Source organism: Rana temporaria, chromosome 3, assembly GCF_905171775.1.
Source record: "Rana temporaria chromosome 3, aRanTem1.1, whole genome shotgun sequence".
In the NCBI taxonomy this organism is placed as follows: Eukaryota; Metazoa; Chordata; class Amphibia; order Anura; family Ranidae; genus Rana; species Rana temporaria.
The window spans coordinates 105769448-105793440 of record NC_053491.1 but is presented as its reverse complement, the minus strand read 5'-3'; the positions used below and the strand labels follow the sequence as shown (position 1 = coordinate 105793440).

At 46.4% G+C, this 23993-nt stretch overlaps 1 protein-coding gene across 3 annotated transcripts in view; it reads left to right on the top strand.

Moving 5' to 3' along the window:
- Positions 1-23993, top strand: part of PPP6R2 (protein phosphatase 6 regulatory subunit 2) — a 167103-nt gene that overhangs the window by 36585 nt on the left and 106525 nt on the right. For all 3 annotated transcript variants that reach the window (XM_040343188.1, XM_040343190.1, XM_040343189.1), the window contains exons 2-5: positions 4010-4115; positions 11107-11352; positions 13727-13913; positions 17442-17579. In XM_040343188.1, coding sequence (XP_040199122.1) covers positions 11126-11352; positions 13727-13913; positions 17442-17579 — 552 coding nt within the window. In that variant the 5' untranslated portion in view covers positions 4010-4115; positions 11107-11125. The remainder of the gene's footprint in view (positions 1-4009; positions 4116-11106; positions 11353-13726; positions 13914-17441; positions 17580-23993) is intronic.

Here is a 23993-nt window from a genome sequence, read left to right as displayed (position 1 = left end):
TCCGCGGCGCTCATCGCTGCAGTCGCGGGGGGGCCGCCCCCCCCCCACATGTCCGCTAAAAAAAAATATTCTTTTTTTTTTTTTAATCGGGATGGTGTCACCCCCCTAGCAACACCTCTGCACCGAGTGTATAACTAGGCCCCGACCCTGGGTCTTTGAATTTGATTGACAGCAGCGGCAGCCAACGGCTGCGCTGCTATCAATCTATTCAATCAATGTGTGTCTGAATGACGCGCCCGTGTGGGCAGAGCCTCGCACGGCCATGCTGTTTTTTTTTTTTTTTTTTTTTTTAAACAGTGGCAGCTTGTATCGGGAACTTCTCCCCATACTGCTGCCACAGGGAGGGAGGGGGCAGCGCGCAGCTGCAGCACTGGGAACATCTTACAGATCAGTGTAACATGTTCCCAAAGGTTAAGCCAGAGTATTGTGTCTGATGCTGCACATTGCAGCATATAAGGAGTAATGAGATCAATAGGTTACCAATGGACCCGACACAGAATATTATATATAAAAAAAAAAAAAAAGAACATGAAGCACAAGACTTACCACAGATTGAATATAGAGCACTAATCCATCTTTTAAAAAATGAAGTGTACTAATCAGTCTTCTCCCAGGACACACAATGGTAAGTGCAAGCATACTGTCCCTTCAGTGAGTATACAGTGTAAAATGAAGACAGGAGATCTTTGCACTCTCCATAAAAGCAGGATGGGAAGGGTGCTGGGTGGGGAATGTCCACCATTTAGTTCAAACCTTGCCATATACTGATCAAAACGGAATTGGTTCTACAGGATTTGGCTGAATTGTGATCAGTGTAGCTGACCCTTTAGTAAGACTTGGTATAAGAACAGTGGGTGGGGAAAATAAATCGGGGGAAAATAAGGGGACTAGAGGAGAAAATAGGCAGAGACAGACTTGTTGGTAATGGACTCAGAATGTCTGAAAGAGGAAATGGATGACATCAAGTAGGAGAGGCTAGCGCATAGATGGTCCAGATCCAATTAGGATTGAAGTTGGCCAACCAAGAGTTGTTCAAATGCATCTGTTAAGGAAAATAGAACTAAACTTTAAAGTAACTTGGTGTCCATGTCTTTGAGGTAACTAGTCAAATCCTGCATGAGCCTGAAATACTGAAGATGGCTCAGCCAATATTGAACTGTCAGAGTGGAAAGGGATTTCCAGAGCCAGAGCGCAGGATCAGGCCGCATTATCTAAGTGTCTTACTACTGATTCCTTGTAGTCTTTTAGAGCAACTGTATTGTGATAAAGTAGGAAGAGCAATGGCAACATTGTATTCATCACTAGTTGTTTTTTTTATTTGATGTTAAGCAAGCAACTTTTGAAGATTGTAAAATTTAACCACTTCCATACCAGGCACTTATGCAGCTTCCCGCCCAAGCCAATTTTCAGCTTTCAGCACTGTCGCACTTTGAATGGCAATTGCGCGGTCGTGCGCGGTCTGTCAGACACGAGTGAGGAAGAGCCATCAACGGCTCTTCCTGTTTACATCGTGATCAGCCGTGATTGGACACGGCTGATCACGTGGTAAAGCGTCTCCGCCGGAGGCTCTTTACCGAGATCGGAGATGCAGGGTGTCAGACTGACACCCTGCATTACCGATCGCTGGGCGCGCGCGGCATGAAATCCTGCAGGACGTCCTGTCAGGATTTCAGAACCACTTCCCGGACGTAAATTGGCCATAGGCCGGGCGGGAAGTGGTTAATGATGGGTAATGTAGCATCTTCTGTTCTTTCAAGAAAACACATCTGTATATAAATGTCATCCATTTAGGATGAGTTTTGGCAGATACATGTAAAATACTGTCAGCATGACCCAGTTTTATACCAGCTTATGATTATACTAATCGTTTACTTTTTTAATGCGTAGTATAATTTTATTTTATTTTTTTGCCCAATTATTGTCTTAATGTATAAAACTAATTTTTAGTGGCTGTGTGTGTCACTATTAAGTAACTCTCAATACAATCCCTGCACTATGGCATTCAGAATACTAAAAATAACATTACAGGGGCCCCTTCCATTCCGTACCCTGCAGTATTTTTATTCACTGCCACATGATGTGTAATATTTTCCCATCTCTGCTTGTTACATGATAGTGTCATATGATGTAGATTGAGTAAAGCAAAGATTTACTTGGATCAAAAAATAAATTTGCCATTCTCATACCTGTACTGAGTTGTGTCGTTGCCAATATGTTGACGTTCTACCTCTTATCATACAGTTGTATTTGTGTTACTTACTGTGCATATTTGCAGTGTTTAATTACATTTAACTGTAATGATTTAAAGTGTGTGTGTGTGTGTGTGTATGTGTGTCTATACACTCCTGTTTAAAATGTCAGATTTCTTTGATGTAAAAAAAAATGTGACAAGGATAAATCGCGTCAGAACTTTTTCCACCTTTTTTAACCACTTCAGCCCCGGAAGAATTTAGCCCCTTCCTGACCAGAACACTTTTTGTGATACGGCACTGCGTCACTTTAACTGACAATTGCGTGGTCGTGCGACGTTGCACCCACAAAATTTACTTTAACTGACACTGGCAGGGAAGGGGTTAAACACAAGGGGGCTATCAAGGGGTTAAGTGTGTCCTAGGGAGTGATTCTAACTGTGGGGGGGGGATGGGCTACCACTGACATGTCAGTGATTTCTTCTCCCGATGACAGCAGTAGATTTTCATAGGCATCTCCCTGTTCTGCCTCTCTGTCTCACGATGGCGGGCCGCCGGCAAACATCGAGTTAATATGTAGTGACCGGTACGTTTTTTTTTTTCTTTCTTTTGGGGTTTATTACACTCTCTAGATCTCTCCTCAACCCCAATTTGCCAATGGAGCTGTTTATATCTATATTATAAGTCAGGGCTCGACAAATCCAGGTCGCCATGGCGACTAGAAATAGTGTCCTGGCGACTTGGCTTGGAAGGTGGGCAAAAAAAAAAACTTTTTTTTGTGAGCTGGCGCCATCTGGTGGTGAGCCGTTGGTATTACAAGTTATTACCACCAGATGTGAGCTGGCGCCATCTCGTGGTGGCCGTTGGTATTACAAGTTAAACAGCAATTCTAATGTAATTTTTCACAATTTTTCACTGCCATCTTCTTCCCTCTAATTAGAACCCCCAAACATATATATATATTTTTTATCCTAACGCCCTAGAGAATAAAATGGCGATCGTTGCAATACTTTCTGTCACGCCGTATTTGCGCAGCGGTCTTTCAAGCGCACTTTTTTGGGAAAAAATTACACTTTTTTTAATTAAAAAATAAGACAACAGTAAAGTTATCCCCATTTTTTTTAATATTATGAAAGATAATGTTACGCCGAGTAAATTCATACCCAACATGTCACGCTTCAAAATTGCGTCCGCTCGTGGAATGCTGAAATATCCAACATCCTTTTTATATAAAATACAGAACTTAAAGGGGAAGTATAGCCAAAGCTTGTTTGGCTGTATTTCTCCTATGGATCACAAAAGAGGAGTGCATTTAGTTTTGCACTCCTGTGAGCCGTTTTCAGCAGAGAATTGGACTGAAGTCTGCTTCTTGCTGACGTCGCCAATGTCAGTCCAGGCACCGCGTCTTCCCGACCACGGAGTATGGATGTGCGAGGCGCCTGGACTGACACCCACCTCAGCCTCTCACCGAGCTGCTGAGAGCCTGAGAAGAGCAGGGAGCTGTGACTGACAGTCTACGGCTCTATGCTCATGGAGCTCTGAAATCCGAGCGATCGGCAGTGTTCGGTCGCTCGGTTCTCACTGTCGGGGGACAGATGCAGCATTGGACCCATGTTGCATCCACCTAGGAAAGTATGATGGAGGAAAAAACAACTTCTCTTCTCATATTTTATAATTAGTATAACAGGACATAACATTAATTAATTGTTGCATTTTTCTATGTTTTGCTCTGTTGTGTAGTATGTGTCTTGCATTATTTTTCAGCCGCACATTTTTTGTTATGCTAATTCAGAAACATTTCCTGTTTTGTATGCTTGCAGGAACACTTGCAGTACGCTGTCCCTTGTGTTTTCACCTTACAGCCCAAATGTATGTGAGAGGTCCTCTTCGGTATCTACTCTGAGACTTGCTGTGTTTCTTTACAAGGTAATACCTACTTTGTTACAATTATTACAAATGTACAATAGAGTGATCAGTGTGTTTATGCCACTATCTAGTAAAAAATAATATAATACTAGTTTGTGTGAGATCATCATTTTTAAAGGCCATCTCCAGGCACAGACTTTTTTTTTTTTTTTTTTTAATACGCTCACATTTACTACTTTAGGGGCTCTCAAAGCTTAGCTAAGTGAATCTGATATGTACAGTAGGGGTTCCAGCTTTTTGCTGTGTCGGAATGGTATTTTTTTATCGACACCAATTCTCCTTTTACACAAAGCACAGCACAAATGTCATTGCTGTGCGTTGCGTATGGTAGTGGTAGCACCAGATCTACTGCCTGTCATACAACTCCCCGCTGTGCATATTGGACTAGCACACTCGGCAGAGTATTAAATCTGGTAATGTGAGTATTACTATAAAATAGAGCTGTGCCTAGTGTTTGGGTTTTAAATTATATGACTTTATTTTGCAGCTGTCTTTAAAGTGATTGTAAATGCTTATTTGCTCTGTGCATGTCCACTGCACAGAACAGCCCCAAACCACCTCTTTGTTCTCCTGCCAGCGCTCCTAACTCCTCCTTTCCACTAATTGCCACCCATAGGAAGCCTCTCATTTCGGCTTGCTCCTGACCCTCACGGCCTGCATCTGTTGACACTGACAGAAGGATTCTCTTGCCCACCCCCCCCCCCGCCGCTCCGTCCTTACTGGTTTTGATTGGCAACAGCGGGAGAAAATTGCTTTGTGCCCCTGCAAAGCCAGCAAGACAAGGACGTGTGGGGGGGGGGGGGGGGGGGGTTAGAGAAGAGCTGTAGAGGGCCACAGAGCTGGATCGAATGAGGGCTCGGGTAACTAAAAGGTGAAATTAGGTGGGCTACTGATTCATTAAGGTAAAAATATTTGGACTTTATAACCACTTAAAATACCAGAAGAACTGACTCAATCCTCACAATATAATTAAATTAGAACTAATGAAAGTGTGATTTTTTTTTTTTTTTTTTTTTCAATCCACTTAAAGGCCAAGTTCACATTTAGGAGCATGTAACTTGCTCTTAGTGATCCACCTCCTGCCGCCAGCACTCCCTACTTTGTGACATCAGATGGGGGGGGGGGGGGGTCTTCTCCCTGCACCCACTATGACAATTTGAAAACATCACGGCCATGTGAGGCTCCACCCACGTCCATTCAGTTTCTTGTGAATTAAACTGCAAGTACCACCAGCCTCTGCGGCCAGCGGCTTGTAGTTCTCAATGAACTGCAAGGGCGTCGGTGAGCGTCCTCTTGGTTCATTAATTCTTCTTGCCTTTAAGTAACTGCCTGCCCGTATCAGAGCATTTTTCCGAGCATTCAGCTTGGCTGGACAGGGAAGCGGGAGACAGGCCAGTGTGCAACTCCCCCCTACTGAACCATACCAGACCACATGTCACACAAAGCACTTTGCCCCTCTGTTAACCACTTAAGACCCGGACCTTTAGGCAGCTAAAGGACCCGGCCAGGTTTTACGATTCGGCACTGCGTCGCTTTAACAGACAATCCACCATGAATCACATTTTCTAGCGACACAGATCCTTGTTAATGTATAACCAACCGCCCAAAGAAAAATAACCTGACAGCTGAAACTATTGGCTTCCTGTTACTCGCTTGCTGTGAATGACTTGTCACTGTCCCCTCTACAAATTGTAAACTGTTTCTCTCGGGTAACATCAAATATTGTGGCCTGCCTTCTGTTATTGATCAAACATGATCATGCCCATATTTGGTTGATGACATCAGCTGGGAAACCCTACCCCTTGTTTACAATTTGCAGTGTGGATATTTAGCGCTCTGAGTCTCTTCCACTAGTTCTGCTGCAACGGATTATTAAGGGCTCTTTGTTATTCACAGCCTTGGCCTCTGGCTGCTCGCAGGCCTGTTATTATTGGTTCAGTCCGAGTGATGGCTCTTTGACTACAGTAGTCGAAGATCTACCTCCGATTCAACCAATAAAAGGCTGCGGGCAGCCAATCAGAGACTCTGGCTGTGAATAAGGTAAAAGTGAAGCCCTTTATAATCTATCGCAACAGAACAGTTGGCCTATAACCCTGACATACAGTTTGGGGACAATTTGGAAAAGAGGCATTCAAATATATTTAGTAAAAAAACATCCTAATCCAACAAATTGACAGCCTTATATATCCAGCGAGGAGATGTTTCCCATCACATCAGCTCAGCTCGCATGTATAGGAATTGTGCAGCAGCAATGCAGCGTCTACACATTGAATGAGCAGGCCAGTCCACAAAAGCTCCCCCCTTCCTCGCCACTGACCAACTAAGCTCTGATCCTGGCTCAGTGATGCAAGATGCAGCCCTTTCCTCAGTTTGACTGAACCACCCTCCGCCACCTGTTACGTGACACCAAACGCCCCGCCCATCCATTGCCGCTGGCCGAACAAAGGAAGCTGTAGTGGAGCAGGCAGCTCGGGATGCCTGTGTCCCACCGATGGCGATCCGAGTGCAGTCAGTGCAAGAAGTGAAAAGCTGATGCTCAGAGTAAGACAGTACACTCCAGGACAGCGGGCCCAGAACACTGAATGGGCTGACATAAGCCCAGATGCCAGGACACACCTGCCGCCTGGGATTTGTCGAGACCTGCCATAATGCATAAAAGTGTGTTGCTGAACAATGCCATGTTCTGCAACGAATGTGCCATTTGTAGTGAACGGCAACAGAGTGCACCAGTGCATGTAATATACACACTACAGCAGCACAGTGGTCTGAATGAGCCATTACTGTTCAGTCACATCAGAGAGGTCCATTGTGCTGCATTTAACCCACATGGGCAGTTCCGGTGCAAGGATTTTTGCCAACTCAGGCAAAGGTGCATTTTGCCCCCCCCCCCCCCCCCGGCACGCACACACACCATACATTATATATGTATATATATCAGACCCCCCCCCCCCACTAACTACAGACCCCCCTCCCGCAGTATGGATCCCCCTCACTAAGAACAGACCCCCCTTCCTCAGTACAGACCATCCTCCGTCAGTATAGACCCCACACCAAGTACAGACCACCCTCCGTTAGTATAGACCTCCTCCCTCAGTACAGAGACCCCATCAGTGTAGAATCCCCCTCTTGGTGCAGACACCCCACCTTTAGTGCAGACCCCCCATTAGTATAGATTTCCCTCCTTTAGTGCAGACCCCCCATCGGTGTGGATTTCCCCCCTTTAGTGCAGACCCCCCACTAGTATAGAATCCCCCTTAGGACCCCCCCCCCATCAGTGTAGACACCCCTCTCCCCCCATCAGTGTAGACACCCCTCTCCCCCCATCAGTGTAGACACCCCTCTCCCCCCATCAGTGTAGACACCCCTCTCCCCCCATCAGTGTAGACACCCCTCTCTCCCCATCAGTGTAGACACCCCTCTCTCCCCATCAGTGTAGACACCCCTCTCTCCCCATCAGTGTAGACACCCCTCTCCCCCCATCAGTGTAGACACCCCTCTCCCCCCATCAGTGTAGACACCCCTCTCCCCCCATCAGTGTAGACACCCCTCTCCCCCCATCAGTGTAGACACCCCTCTCCCCCCATCAGTGTAGACACCCCTCTCCCCCCATCAGTGTAGACACCCCTCTCCCCCCATCAGTGTAGACACCCCTCTCCCCCCATCAGTGTAGACACCCCTCTCCCCCCATCAGTGTAGACACCCCTCTCCCCCCATCAGTGTAGACACCCCTCTCCCCCCATCAGTGTAGACACCCCTCTCCCCCCATCAGTGTAGACACCCCTCTCCCCCCATCAGTGTAGACACCCCTCTCCCCCCATCAGTGTAGACACCCCTCTCCCCCCATCAGTGTAGACACCCCTCTCCCCCCATCAGTGTAGACACCCCTCTCCCCCCATCAGTGTAGACACCCCTCTCCCCCCATCAGTGTAGACACCCCTCTCCCCCCATCAGTGTAGACACCCCTCTCCCCTCCCATAGCGCCCCTCCACATGTCCATCTACTTATAATAGAGTAATAAAGTGTACAGTACAGACCTCAGAACAGCGCGGCAGCAGACGTATACACACAGCGGTGTGTGTCCCTCGGCTCCTCCTCCTCATTGTATGTAAAGAGCGAGGAGGTGGTGCCGGGGGCTTCAGTCCGCTCCACCGAAACAGAGCGAGGTCAGATCAACAGGGCAGCGGGCGGTGATAGCGGTGCCGCTATCCACGGGTGTCACTAGGGTTGCCTCCTTTTCTTCAAGCCAAACCCGAACACTTTAGCGACGCACGACATGGCACCCTAACCACGGTGCGATTTTTGCCGCGATTGTCACCCGACAAATTGAGGCAAAATCACGTTAAAAGAATTGTGGGAATTCCATATGCTGTTATGACTGTACAATGACCAGATATGTTTTTTGAATGTCTATACCATTTTATCCTTTCTAATAAAAAACATTGAAACATAAAAGAATTGTGGGATGCCTGTCACACAAAATAAGTTTTGCTTTGCGATTGGGGTGCCATTATCCCCATCCCCTCCTATTACAAATCTTCTTCCCCTACCAGCACAAATCCTCCTCCCTCCAATACCCCCATGGCAGCCAACAGGGGGTATCATGGGGCCCCAGCACACAGGGGGGCCCGGACAGCAGGGGGTTTGGCGTGGGGGGCAATTAAAGAGGAGGGGTGCAAATACAGAGAAGGGGAGGTAATTACAGAGATGGGGGGGGCAATTGGAGGAAGGGGGTAAGGAAATACAGAGGAGTCCAAACATAAGGGAGAGACAGAGGTGACAGGCAGCTGCTGGTGCGGAAGTTTTTAATAAAATAAATGCTTAAATTCAATCCACTCACTCCTCATGTCAGAGATGTAGGCATGTCAGTCTGTGAAGTCAGCTGTCCCATACCCCTCCGATCCACGCTGCTGTTATCACTGAATCACTGGAGGAAACAGAGCCGCGGGAAACTCATGTGAACTGTCAGCCTCTGATGGAGGCGTGGTTAAGCCTCTGGAACACTCTGATTGGTCACAGCATCCCAGGCTGATCGCACACTGCAGTTTCCCCGCGGCTCTGTATACTTGGCTTCCTCCAGTGATTCAGTGATAACAGCAGCGTGGATCGGAGGGGAGAATGGGACAGCCGACTTCACAGACTGACATATACAGCTCTGACATTAAGGCTAGGTTCACACTGCTGCGAATTCAAAATCGCGGTAAAATCGCGATTTTACCGCGATTTCGCGGCTGCGGTTTTGCCGCTATTTAAAGCGGGGGTTCACCCTTAGAGGGCACTTTTCCCCCTTAGCTTCCTGCTCGTTCGGTCTAGGGGAATCGGCTATTTATTTTAAAATATGTGCAGTACTTACCCGTTTACGAGATGCATCCTCTCCGTCGCTTCCGGGTATGGGCTTCGGGAATGGGCGTTCCTTCTTGATTGACAGTCTTCCGAGAGGCTTCCGACGGTCGCATCCATCGCGTCACGATTTTCCGAAAGAAGCCGAACGTCGGTGCGCAGTATAGAGCCGCACCGACGTTCGGCTTCTTTCGGCTACGAGTGACGCGATGGATGCGACCGTCGGAAGCCTTTCGGAAGACTGTCAATCAAGAAGGAACGCCCGCTCCCGAAGACCCATACCCGGAAGCGACGGAAGAAGATGCAGCTCGAAAACGGGTAAGTACTGCTCATATTTTAATACAAATAGCCGATTCCCCTAGACCGAACGAGCAGGAAGCTAAGGGGAGAATTTTTTTTTTTTTACAAATGGGTGAACTCCCGCTTTAAGAGACTTCTGCACAGATGTCAATGTAAATCGCGGCATGAAATCGCAAAAAGTAGTACAGGAACTACTTTTTGAAATCGGTGCAGCGCCGCAGATGCGGCGTCGCACCGATTAGGACGGTGCCATTGCCGGCAAATGCCGCCGATTTGAGATGCGATTTGACATGTGAAATCGCATCTCAAATTGTACCAAATCGTACCCAGTGTGAACCTGGGCTAAGAGTTAGTTCATTGTATTTAAGCATTTATTTTATTAAAAACTTCCGCACCAGCAGCTGCCTGTCGCCTCTCTCTCTCTCCCTTTTTGATTGCTCTGTAATTGCTTCCCCCGCCCGCCGCTCTGATCCCCCTGCTGTCCGGGTCCCCCTCTGCGCTGGCGCCATAGGGCAAGTGCCCATGTTGCCTTGCGCTGGCCCTGCACATGGGTTGATGTATATTATGTTAAGGCAGCTTATTGATTTGCATTGGCTGCCTGACACCCCAGATTGGACCCAAAATCTGACGTGAAACATTTTTGCTAACAATATGCAGTTTTTGAAGGCTTTCACACTGAAGAGGTGCGGTAGCAGGACCGCTCCAAAAGTCCTGCTAGCTGCATCTTTGGAGCGGTATAGGAGCGGGGTGTTTACCGCTCCTATACCGCGCCTTCCAATTGAAATCAATGGGAAACCGCGGTAATACCGCCCGCAATGCGCCTCTGCAGCGGCGCATTGCGGGCGGTATTAACCCTTCTTCGGCCGCTAGCGGGGGTTAAAACCGCACCGCTAGCGCCCGAATATCGCGGTAAATACGACGGTATAGCAGCGCTACAAATATCGCGGCTATACCGTCACCGCACCTCCTGCCCAATGTGAAAGCAGTTGAAATGCATATTTTTCAACTGTTTCGCCTGCTAAAATATTTGGTTGCATTAAGTCACTTTTGTGTTTCACGCACCTTACTGCATAGTCAGGAAGTTAATGTCACTTTTTTTTTTTTTTATTATATAGTTTGGGAATACAGCAGTGATTCCCCTTCCTTCATGTCCTCTTGACTGCAACCTGCATTAGTGCTTTTTATGACTTGGTCTGTTTATTTTTAATAATAACCTTTTGAAATGAGAATTAACACGAGAATCCTGACTGTTGCTAGGATATTAGCCAGACGTTCTGAATCTTCCAGCAAAGTTTGATGTGCTAGCAGCTTTCTTGTCATCTGTCTAATTGATATGTCCTTTTTACTTGCTAAGTCGGGAACGTTTCGCCAAAATGTTCTGGAAGTTTGACCTGAACACAACGTCGCATGTGGACAAGCTCCTGGAAAAGGAGGATGTGACTTTGCAGGAGTTGATGGATGAAGATGACTTGCTCCAGGAGTGCAAGGCTCAGAACCAGCGGCTGCTGGACTTCCTTTGCCAGGCTCAGTGCATGGAGCAGCTTGTACAGCTCATCACACAAAAGCCTTCTGAAGATATGGAGGAGAAAGTCCGCTTCAAGTGAGTAAAACACAATCTGAAAAGGTTAATTTATTTTGGAATCCGCTATTATAATAAGAAGCTTCTTGGCAGATATCGAAAGAGTCACAATTACATTTTGGGGTGATTTTTGACCATGTATATAGTGAATTTTAAAATCGCCCACGCTGTTCACTTCACTAAAGTAATGTTTTAGTTTGTATATCTTTATTAGGGTCAGATGCACTACTCTACCAAGTCTTCTATGTAGCCTTCTCTTCACAGTGTGTACATTGTTTGTGTACATTGTGTGTGTACATTGTGTGTGTACATTGTGTGTGTACATTGTGTGTGTACATTGTGTGTGTGTGTGTATGTATGTATGTGTATATAATTTGGACACGGTCACAAATTTCATACTTTTGCCTCTGTATGCCACCAGACTAAAAATTAAAAGGCAACAATCCCAAATGAATTTGAAGTGCCGACTTTCAGCTTTAATTCAAGGGGTTGAACATAAATATCAAGTATAAATTTTAAGAACTGCTAAAATATATATATATATATATATATTCATTTTGTGTGTATGTATATATCTCAATAAAAGGGACTTTTGTAATCTCCCCAGAAGAACTTAATTTTCTTAAAGTGATTTGTAATTTATTTTTATTTTTTTAAGGTTAAAGGGGTTGTTACCCTTATGGTTTTTCACCTTAATGTATTAAGGTGAAAAACCTTTTGTGCTGAAGGCTTATGGTTGCTGCAGGCTTATGGACGTGTACTGTTACCTGTTGCATAGAAAGCATAGCTGGCCCCCGATGGGCAGTGTGATGGGTGTTCATTAAGAATATGACATGTTAGGTACTGGTATAGAGTGATGTTAATTTATTTTTCTTTAATCTTCTTTGAGAATTTTTTTTACCTTAATGCAGGGAATGCATTAGGGTGAAAAATGTTTAGGCTTTTTAACCACTTTAGATAATGACAAGATGTTTGCCGAATAAACAGGCCCATAGCAGAAATGTAAAAAATGCTGTGGTCCATAGGGGTTGTACAGGTGTGAGAGCTGAAGTGGTTTAGAAAAGTTGCCATGAAATGCACTTAGATTGTTTTCCTGCAAAGGTAAAGCATAATGGGATACTATGCATTGCATAGTAGCCCATTATGTGTTGCTTAATGAAACCGAAGCCTGCGATGTCCCTGCTGGCTGGAAGTGTCCATCTTCAGCCCTCTTCCTTCCGGGGCTGTGGACTCTGGCTCTGTGACTGCCCGGAGTCACATGACGTCACTCCCGCGCATGTGCGCGGGAGCCGACAATCACAGTATGAGCCCAGCTAGAAACGGCACAGCGTGCCTTTTCTAAAGTTCGCATGCACAGAAGACATCGCTGTACGGGGAATTGTAAATATCTCCTAAACTGTGTAGGGTTAGGAGATATTTCCAGCACCTACAGGTAAGCCTTAATCTAGGCTTACCTGTAGGTGAAAGTGGTTGTACAGGGTGTACAACCACTTTAAAAGCCGCAGTTAGAGGAAGTACAAATTAGTATAGCTGGTCTTTTTTTCTGTTAAGTGTAATGTTGTATTTTAGTTATGGTGTCCTCTAACCAAATTTTAACATTCTATTGATGATTTTCATGCTTCTCCTTTTTTTTTTTTTTTTTTTTTTTTTTTTATGTTTTAACTTCCATTTTTAAAGCGGTAGTTCCCCCTCCAAAAAAATGTTACCCTTAGATTGATGCTCATTTAGTCTAGGGGTATCAGCTAGTTGTGTTAAAATCGACGCTGTACTTACCGTTGTAGAGAGCGATCTTCTCCGCCGCTTCCGGGTATGGTCTTCGGGTATGGGCATTCCTTCTTGATTGACAGGCTTCCGACGGTCGCATCCATCGCGTCACGATTTTCCGAAAGTAGCCGAACGTCGGTGCGCAGGCGCCGTATAGAGCCGCGCCGACGTTCGGCTTCTTTCGACTACTCGTGATGCGATGGATGCGACCGTCGGAAGCCTGTGGGAAGACTGTCAATCAAGAAGGAACGCCCAGTCCCGAAGACCCATACCCGGAAGCGGCGGAGAAGATCGCTCTCTACAACGGTAAGTACGGCGCCGATTTTAAAAGAACTAGTCGATTCCCCTAGACTAAATGAGCATCAATCTAAGGGTAAAAATTTTTTGGAGGGGGAACTACCGCTTTAAGAAGTATTTGTCTAGGAGATTAGCCAATCTGCTTATTAGCAGCTCTCTCAGTTTTAGAAACCAAAAGACTATTGTTAATTGGTTTCTATTTAGCTGTCTGAACAATTATAACATAAATTGTAGGAGAATGTTTGTTGAGACCAGAGTTCCTGTGTGGAGTCATTAAGAATTGTGTGCTAATCGTTTCCAAAGTAACTTTAAAATGATCTGATTTTTCTGGCAGGTATCCTAACATAGCCTGTGAGCTACTTACATGTGATGTGCCACAAATTAATGAGAAATTAGGTGAAGATGAGCACCTACTCGACATCCTCTATGACTTCCTACGACAAGAACCTCCTCTTAACTCGCTGCTGGCCAGCTTCTTTAGCAAGAGTATTGGAAACTTGATAGCCCGGAAAACAGAGCAAGTGAGTTTTTTCTATTGATATTGAGTCATTCTGATTGTGGTCCTTTACAACGCATGTTAAAAAGCATCTACACATGTATTAATTTAATACAAACTTTTATGCCTGTAAATATTTTTAAACCTTCTTAAACTGAATAGATAATTGTCTTTTATTCCTTAAGAGCAGTATGGGCAAAGTTTTTTTTCTTTCTTTTTCTGGCCATACTTCTCTTGTGGGTCACAAGCATTTTGTGCAGAAAAAAAAGTGCACGGAACTGCGTCTGGTGTGAACTGGCCCTCAATGTATGGACACTTGCATGTCCAGGGAGCCCATGATGTCTGCACCCCAACCAATCTTTGGAATCAGCTGTCCTGTGCAGCTGCTGCCATTCCCTACTGCACATGAGCGAAGCGCACAGCGTTTTATAATTGGTCCGGCAGCAGAGGAAGGAGGAGAGGGCCTAACTTCCAGGAGATGAGGCTGTGGCCTCATCTCCCAGAAGTGGGGAACAGTATCTGTCAAAAACAGGCCCCCCTTCCCCCCCGAAAGGTGCCAAATGTGGCAACGGGAGGAGTGAGGATACGAATAAGCGGAAGTTCCACTTTTCAGTGGAAATACGCTTGAAATGTTTTTGCTGGAAATGTAGCAGACATAGGTTGCTTTGACCTATTTAGATCCAATGCTTTATTTTTTTTGAATCAAAAAGCAAGTTTATTGTTGTACACAGACAGATCAACATTATTTGCAGTTTACAGGGAAGAATCAGGATATAATCCTATATCCAACATATCCATAAACAGTACAATCATGAGAAAATGTCATACTTTACAGTATTGCATGTCATATGTAGCATCACCCTGGGAAACGTAATCTGACTGTGTGCAGATGCATCCGACTGCAATCTCAGGAGGTAAAAGAAAGTGAAACAAACTAAAGTTGGAAGGAAAGGGAGGAGGGTAAATAAGAGAGAAGGAGGAAAAGAAAAGAGAAGAAGAGGAAAGAAAAAGAAAGAGAGAGAAAGAAAAAGAAAGAAAGAAAGAAAGAGAAAGAAAGCTGTGGACCTCTATCATATTCCCCGTGCCTTTTTAGGTTCTCCAATAAATGATGTAGCATGTTCCTCTCTCTCTCCCCACCCGCAGCACCATCACACTCCCATTCACTAGAGTAAGCTACTCTATCCCTGTAGCAATCTGTCTCTCACCAATTGCAAGGGACCCAGTCCCGGTACATCCAGCCATGGCTGCCACATAGAGTAGAACTTTTTTAAGGCACCCCGGTGTTGATATGTTAGTTTCTCACGTATTAAAATACTGTTAGCCTGTTTCACCCATTGTGCACCCGTTGGTACCCTAGGGGTGATCCATAGTTTAGCAATCTCCTTGCGGGCAAGATAAAGCAGTCGTAGCACTGCAGTATGGCCATTTGGTGACAGGTCAGGTAGTTCCAAGGCACCAAGGAGGCAGACCATTGGGTCAGTAAGAACTGGTATCTGAAACACCTGAGCTATAGTATCCAGAACAAATTTCCAATACCGAAATAGTTTGGGGCACTTCCACATCATGTGCAGCAGATCTCCATTTTGTGCAGTGCATTTAGGGCACAAGGGGGTGTCTCTAAAGCCCCACTTGTGTAGTCTAGCCGGGGTCCTGTACACCCTGTGTAGTAGATATAAGTGGGACAGTCTCTGGGAAGCAGAGACTGAGACTAAGGGGGCAGATGTCAGACACAACTCCCAGGTTTCCCCGTCTATAGGTCCCAAGTCACGCTCCCACCCACGTCTACAAGGAAGTTTACTAGCATCATGTGTATGTTGAAGTAGCCTTGCATAAACCCGTGAAATCATGCCATTTCTATCCTCCGTGGAGAGCACATCTCTCATCAACGGGTGTGCTGTCACAACTAACGGGGAGAGTCTACTCTCGCACTGTACTGCGTGTCTCAACTGTAGATATTGATAGAATTGAGTGTTATGTAAGCCAAAGTCCTCTTTCATGGCAGCAAAAGTTTTAAAGACATTACCAGAGAACAACTGGGTGACGTAATGTATCCCAAGCATTTCCCATGAGCCGAAGCCCTTCAGAATAAAGAGTTCCCCCAGGTATTTATTTCTCCAGATTGGAGTGAACTGGCAGATTGATTTAAGTTTAAAAATACTTCTCACATACTTCCATAGTTTGTTCAATAGGCCTATTGTGGGAAGAGTATCAGGGAACTGGGTAAGACCAGCCTCCAGATACACCAGAGCCGGGAGAGCCGAATCCACTGGGACCATCAGTGACCTAATCGGGTCAGAGCTATCTACCACTCCCCAGTTACCAAGATGTTGGAGTTGCGAGGCTATGAAATAGAATCTAGAGTGTGGGACTGCTAGACCCCCCTGGTCTTTTGTGAGCTGCAGTGAGTGTAGGCTAATACGAGGTGATTTACCCCCCCAAATTAATTCCCTAAACTGAGAGTCTATCCGAGTAAACCATCTGAGTGATCCAGATTGGGGAATTGTGAAAGATGTATAGGAGCTGAGGCGCCCATACCATCTTAATGAGGTTGACCCTACCAGTCACAGATAGTGGCAACTTCCTCCAGGCCGAACATTTTAGGCGGAGTTTCTGTAGCAATGGGGACAGATTTTTGTCTAGGTAGTTAAGCGGGAATGGCGTGACTTGTATGCCCAAATATCGAAATTCATCCACCACAGCAATGTCCCTTGCGCACTCAGGCAATGGACCCGGCAGGGGATCTAAGGGCATAAGAACAGATTTGTTCCAATTTATAGTGAAACCCGAGAGCTGACCGAAGCCAGCAATCAGGTTCATGACATTTTGTAAAGAGCTGTCTGTGTCTCCCAGGTATATCAGAGTGTCATCAGCGTAAAGGGAACCCACATCTTTCCTAGGCCCTCTCTGAAACCCCACTATGTCCTGCATGTGCCTGATATGTATGGCCAATGGTTCGAGAGCCAGGGCAAACAGCAGGGGCGACAAAGGGCACCCCTGCCGAGTGCCCCTAGCGAGATGAAAGGGTTCTGATAGTTCCCCATTGACGCGCATTCTCGCCGTCGGGGAGCTATACAGGAGCTGAACCCATTTCAAAAATGTGGGCCCCACCCCAAACCGAAGATCCAATGCTTTATGAATACCTTGCATGTTCTGCTGATTGAGGGCCAAGTTAAATAAGTTTACCTTTAAAAAAAAAAAAAAAAAGGTGTGTGGATATATTTTTTACTAGGAACCCTGCATTACACCCACTATCAGCAGATCACTCCTGCAAACTGTGTAAGCTGTCTGCTCGTACAGGCAGGCAGTTACACGCTGACAGGAATCATTAATGAACTATTTGGAGAGCTCAGCTCAACAGCCTAGAAATGGGTGGAACATGCAATGTTCCCAAAGGTGAACTTATCCTTTTAATGGCATGCAGTACACTAGTCTTGGATAATTTAAAAACTTCTAAAAACTCTGCCTTTTTGGCTAATTTTACATTACATTTTCTTCTGTTTTGCACAGTTGTATGATCTTTTAGTGATTGGAATAAATTGCTCCTTTCGCTTAGGTCATTGGGTTCCTGAGGAAAAAGGAACAATTCCTAACATTGGTGCTGGATCACATTGGTACTTCAGCTATGATGGACTTGTTACTTCGTCTCATCAGTTGCGTGGAGCCGGCTCCCTTAAGACAAGAAGTGCTAAACGTGAGATTTGTTAAATGCTTGTTTTAGAGATTGACTTGTTTTGGATTATTATAACTGTCACTGAAGATAATCTCTGTTTATGCATGTTTCATCATGCGCCAAGTTTTCTTTTCAATTTTGTGACAGGTTTGCATTAAGAAGATTATGGCATGCTGAAAATTAAAAAATCGGCTATACAATATAATTTTGTTTTGCTATACTTTTATTGTACAAAAAAATGATATATCTTAATCTTGCAGTACATAAGATTTGTATTCTTAGACAATGCGTTTTTATATGCTGCTATCTTCAGGTGGTTGGACACTGGCAGCAAAAATCTCACCTGCAGACCCGGTGTTTACATGTAAATAACATGCATTAATATGTAAATAGTGGCAGCATTAATATGTAAATAGTGGCAGCATTAATATGTAAATAGTGGCAGCATTAATATGTAAATAGACACGGATCAGCGGCATTGATGTTTAAATAGAGGCAGCATTCATATGTATATCATGCCCCCCTGAGACCATATCTGCATTTGCTGAATGCTGCTTACTGAGGAAGTAGAGGGGCACATTGAAAGTCCTGCCTACAACTGTGGTCATTGAGCCCAACATCAGCCTGTTCTGCAAAGGTAAGAAAATTGCCCCTTACATTGGTGATCAATGTAAATCCCCCCTTACATCGGTGGTTACTGTGAATGCTCCTATTACATGGGTGTAAATCCCCCCCCTCATATTGGTGGTCAGTGTGAATTCCATATTACATTGGTGGTCAGGGTAAATCCCCCCCCCCCTCACATTGGTGGTCAGTGTAGAATCCACCACTGTATAATTGCCAAACATTTCCAGCTTTTGCTCTACACATGATTCAGAATTTGCCACAGCGTACTGCCTCCTAACTAATCCCATCAACCCCCCCAGCATTGCCACTGTTCCAAGGAGTCCTAGGATCCCTGGTAGTTTTCTGTCTATTGATGGGTCCTCTCACCTCCCCCAGTCCATGATGTGCAGGCAATAAAATAATGATGTGATGTAACCTTTAGCAAACAATGAGTGAGAAGTAATGATGTGCACTAATCTCTTGCAACTAATCATTGAGCAGTAAGGATATGCAGTAACCTCTAGCAACCAATTAGTGAGTGGTAAGGATGTCCAGTAACCTCTATCTGGACTGTTAGAAGTTTTCAGTGCTGGCTGTGTATTCAGATTGCTGCCTCTGAACACACAGCCAGCGCTGAGGACTTCTAACAGTCCAGATCCATATGCCAAAGGCATCCTCCAACAGGATCATCCCACAACTATTTTTGCTAGCAGCCCTAATGAAGGGGGGGGAGTCTTTAGTCCCCCAAAACGTGTTGTCCTCTCTTTATTGCTGAAACTTCAAATAAAATACAAATGATCACTGGGCGTTCCTTTAGCCTAATTTCTTCTACATTACACACGGAGTCAACAGTAAGGACGCACACCGAGATGGCAGCCCAAGCCCTAACGGGGCTCATCATCGCCATTCTCCAAACTGGGCAAAGACCTCTGGAAACAAATTCTTTCCCATTGCCCATGCCCCACCAACATTCAACACCGACTGATAGCCTGTCCAGCGCAATCTACACAAATTCTTCGGGTCCTATTCTGATGCTGCTTTCATTATCTGAGAAAAGTAGGTTTCTCTGTCACTGAAGTCTTTAGAAAACTCTTTGCCCTTCTGGGCCTTTCGGTTTCCAGAGGCCAGAAATGCTACACATCCTCTGTTCCCCCCGACCCTTTGCAGGATTCAGAAGTAGAAACTCATTACCTTGAGGATATTGTGGAGGAAAGTATTTAGAACCCTGATTTTTAAAGCGGAGGGTTTTCCTTCCTCTGCAGTTTGAGGTACGAATACCTTACAGTTCCTATCAAAGTTGTTCCTCCTTTTAACGATTCTGTTGATGGTTGTCTGGAAACCCTTTTAAAGGCCTTATTTTTTGCTAAGTCTATTTGCCAGACTATTGCTATCTGTACAGAACAATTGGCCTGGATTCACATTTGTACGATGAAGACTCTCTGTATGTGATTTGCACAGGAATTGCACCACATTCCTCTGCACATCACATGCAATGTGATTTGAGCCATACATTTTGTATGGCTCAAATCGCATCCGCAACAAAATGGTGCAGGATTTTTTCACCCCCTGCATCTGTATTGCATAGGTGTTCACACCCATGCAATGTGATTCTAGCAGTTGCACTGCAATTTTCAATCTGTTTCTGGGTGGTGTTGACACCTGCAGTAGATCGCATGAATGTTGTGCGATTGCAATCCAGAAAACGCACAAGATCACATAGGTGAGAACCAGGGCTTAGAGTTGATGCCATCAATATTGTTTTTGTACTGACTCTCTAGAGAATGTGATTTTTTTCAAGTCTCTAAAATGTTCTGTATCTCTCTGCATTTGCCTGAGATTTTGTGGCTAAATGCTTTGGTCTGTTGATTGTAAAAAACATCTTCTACGCATGCCTTTTTGATGTGAAACCATTTTGGGGAATCTGTAAATTGATCAAAGTCACTGGAGAATGAGATTTTATCCCATGAGGAGGAACCCAAGACCCCATACACACTATACAACTTTTGTTGTCAGGTTTCCTTTAGATTTACCAACGCCATGTAGTGCAAGGGCCTACCTGATTGCATACAAATTAAAACTCTTAAGGTTTGACCTCCCATATTATATGGTTTTGATAAATCTGAAGGAAAAAATCTACAGAAATTTGGATAGTGTGTATCCAGCTTTAGTCTCCTACTTAAACAGCGACTATTTCTCCCTCGTCTTCCAGGACGGCACGCTGAGAGTAGACTGGCCACCTGACAGGAAACACAATCAAAAAAGAGGTTAAAAGGCCCCACCCTTCCCATGTGCCTCTTTTTTCTGATTGTGTTTCCCCTACAGCGAAACAGTTTTTTATTTTCAAGCTGACCTAAGGCCTGGGGCTGGTGGTCCCCCCCCCGGAGTCTAGACCTCAGGTACTGGGTGCTTTTGGGTCCGGTCAAGGTGCTTGCACTTTCCCGGGGGGGTATCCCTTCTTTATGGTCTAGGGAGGCTGAAAGTGCTATCTAAGAAGAGTGCCTCCCTGGACGCCAGAGCCTCCTAGCTAGCAGGGCTTCCCTAGTGCTCTGAGGCGGCCGTACCTCTCTCCCCCCCCGTCTTCCCTCCTACCTTACAGGGAGACTTCCCCTCTGCAGCGTGGTGTCGGCTGGGCTGGGCGCCGCTCCGAGCGGCGCCGTCACTTGCTGGGCGCGTATTGATGACGCGCACGCCGTCCGACGGCGTGACGTCACTCCGCCCCTACAAGATGGCGGCCTCCACCGACGGATGCCACATTTCGCTGCAGAGCACAGCAGAGGCAGAGCAACGCGCAGCCGGGGAGAGAGAAGGGCCGGGCGCCCTCATCATGGAGGACCGTCTGACAGACATGGCTGCTGAGGAGTCCACCCGGGGTGAGTCCTCCTTGTGTTCGGGGGTGGGGGGCTTCCCCCCCCCCCCCTCTTGTTGTAGAACCTCAGCTGTGAGAGTATGTTGCTAATGGGCCTTTCTATTTTACATTATGTTTTAGGAGAGGACCCTTCTGCCCAGGGGGAAGCCAGTAGATCCACTAAACCCCTTAAAAAAATTAAGAAATGTGGGAATTGTAATGATAAGCTCCCGACAGACTATAGCAAACCCTTTTGCTCCAAGTGTATCCTTAAACTAGCTGGGAAAGAGACCTCGCAAATCATGAAGGATTTTCTCTCTGTGCAGTCAGAAATGCTCGCCACTCTCAAGGATTTTAAATCTTCCTTGAAAAGTAGGGAGTCTGATCCCCCTGTACCTGGTCCTTCGTCTCAGGAGGGATCCACTTCTGCGCGGCTGGGTTCCCGCCAGCGAACTAGGAAGGCTCCTTCCTCTGACTCCGAGGATTCTGAGGTCACTCTTCAAGAAGAGGGCCTGGTGGAAAGCCAGGCGGAGGAAGAGGACGAGGATGCCAGGTCTGGGAAATATATATTTTCCGCAGATGATATGGAGGGTCTTCTCGCAGCCATTTACGCCTCTGAGCAGATCCAACATCCAGCGGAGCAGGTTTCAGCCCAGGACAGGATGTATTTGGGTTTAATTAAGCCTCAGTCTAAGACTATCCCAGTGCATCAATCCCTCAAGGATATTATCCGGAGGGAATGGGCTGAGCCAGAAAAGAAACTTCCCAAGTTTAAAACCTGGAAACGCCGCTGCCCCTTTAAAGATGAGGTGGAGGATACCTTTTTTAAAGTTCCTCGTCTTGACGCATCTTTAGCTCAGGTCTCTAGACAATCCGATCTCTCTTTTGAGGATGCTGGGAGTTTAAGGGATGCCATGGATAGGCGTGCGGATACCTCCCTCCGTAGAGCCTGGGAAGCCAATGCAGCCGCTTTGGGTCCTGCGTTAGCTTCAGCATGCGTCGCAAGGAACACTGCCGCTTGGACTTCCAGGCTGTTAGATCATCTAGCAAGTTCTTCCAAGTCTAGAGAAACTCAAGAGTCCCTCCAGGTGATCGGCAGTGCGGTAGCCTATTTGGCAGACGCAGCTATTGAGACGGTTCGCGCTTCAGCCAAGACTGGAGCACTTATTAATGCTTCTAGGAGAGCTGTCTGGCTGAAAACTTGGAGGGGCGACCTTGCGTCAAAAAAACGCTTGTGTGCGATTCCGTTTGAGGGTTCCCTCTTGTTCGGCACCGCATTAGATCAGGCCCTAGCGAGATCCTCTGAAAAAGGAAATAAATTTCCCTCCAAACCTAGAGCAAATAGGGGGAAGTTTTTTCGTCCCAACCAGAGGAAAAACCCCCCCCCAGGGAAGAAATCGGCACCCGGCAGGCGCTGGGGGTTTGGAAAGGATAAGCCAAAGAGTGGGATTCTTTTTTCCAGCCCCAAGCCTGGTGAAAAGGATCCCAAGTGACGAGAGGGTAGGGGGCAGGCTCTCCAGGTTCCTTCCCGCTTGGGAGGAGATAACCAGGAGTCCTCACGTCCTTCAGATCATCAGGGAAGGTTACAGGCTAGAATTCCGCCAGTTTCCTCCCCCCATTTTTCTCCTCACACACCTACCAAGCGATCCTCGCAAAGCCGCTGGACTTTCCCAGAACGTTGCCAGCCTGGCCGAACAGGGAGTCATAGTCCCAGTCCCTCCAAATCAAGAGGGCCAGGGAGTATACTCCCATATTTTTGTCGTTCCCAAACCACTCGGGAAATTCAGATTGATCATCAATCTCAGACCCCTAAATGTTCATCTTCAATACAAGAAATTTCGTATGGAGAATGTGTACAGTCTCAGGGGCCTCTTGTTAGAAGGCGTGTTCATGGTGACAATAGACTTGAGGGATGCTTACCTTCACGTTCCTATTTGTCCGGATCACCAGAGATTCCTCAGATTCGCCCTCACCTCTGCCCAAGGAGTTCAGCACTGGCAGTTCTCGGCCCTCCCCTTCGGACTGGCTTCCAGTCCGAGGGTGTTTACGAAGGTCCTGGCAGAGGTGATGGCTTTTCTACATTTAAAGGGGATCTCCCTCGTCCCTTACTTGGACGACCTTTTGCTCTTCAACCTGAGTCGGGATCAGCTCCTTCTGGACCTGGCCACTGTCATAACCACCCTGGAATCCCTTGGTTGGATCGTGAACAGGGAGAAGTCTTCTCTCCTTCCAGAACAAAGGAAGATGTACCTAGGTTTTCTTATAGACTCCCTAGAAAGGAAGCTTGTCTTATCCCAAGACAAAGCACAGGGTCTTATGACAGCGGTCAGGTCCCTAGTGGCGGCTGTAGATTCCTCGTTCAGAGAAATCATGAGGTTGTTGGGACGGATGACTTCGTGCATCCCGGCAGTTCCCTGGGCACAACTCCACTCAAGGCCCCTGCAGGCCTTCCTTCTCTCATCTTGGGGGGGAACGGAAGAGACGTTGGATACCAGGGTCAGTATCCCGGTTCCAGTAAAAGACACCTTACAATGGTGGCTATTGCCCCAGAACCTTTTAAAGGGTCGTCTGTGGAGTCAGGTCAACCCGATCAAAGTCACCACAGATGCCAGCAGCTGGGGGTGGGGAGCCCATACGGAGGAACTTCGAGCCCAGGGTTCTTGGAATCCCCAGCAAAGGCGGGCTTCTTCCAACTACCGGGAGTTATTGGCGGTTGGGGAGGCTCTGGAAGCCTTCGAGGAGAGAATTCAGGGCCGAGAGGTCCTAGTCCTCTCCGACAACGCGACTACGATCGCCTTTCTCAACCAGCAGGGGGGCACCAGGTCACACTCTCTCCTAGCCCTCTCCCTGAGGATCCTAACTTGGGTAGAACAGAGGGTGCCCTCTCTTCTAGCGGTCCATATAAGAGGGTCCCTCAATCTGGAGGCCGATTTTCTGAGCCGCCAGCCCATCCTTCAGGGGGAATGGGAATTATGCCCGGAGAC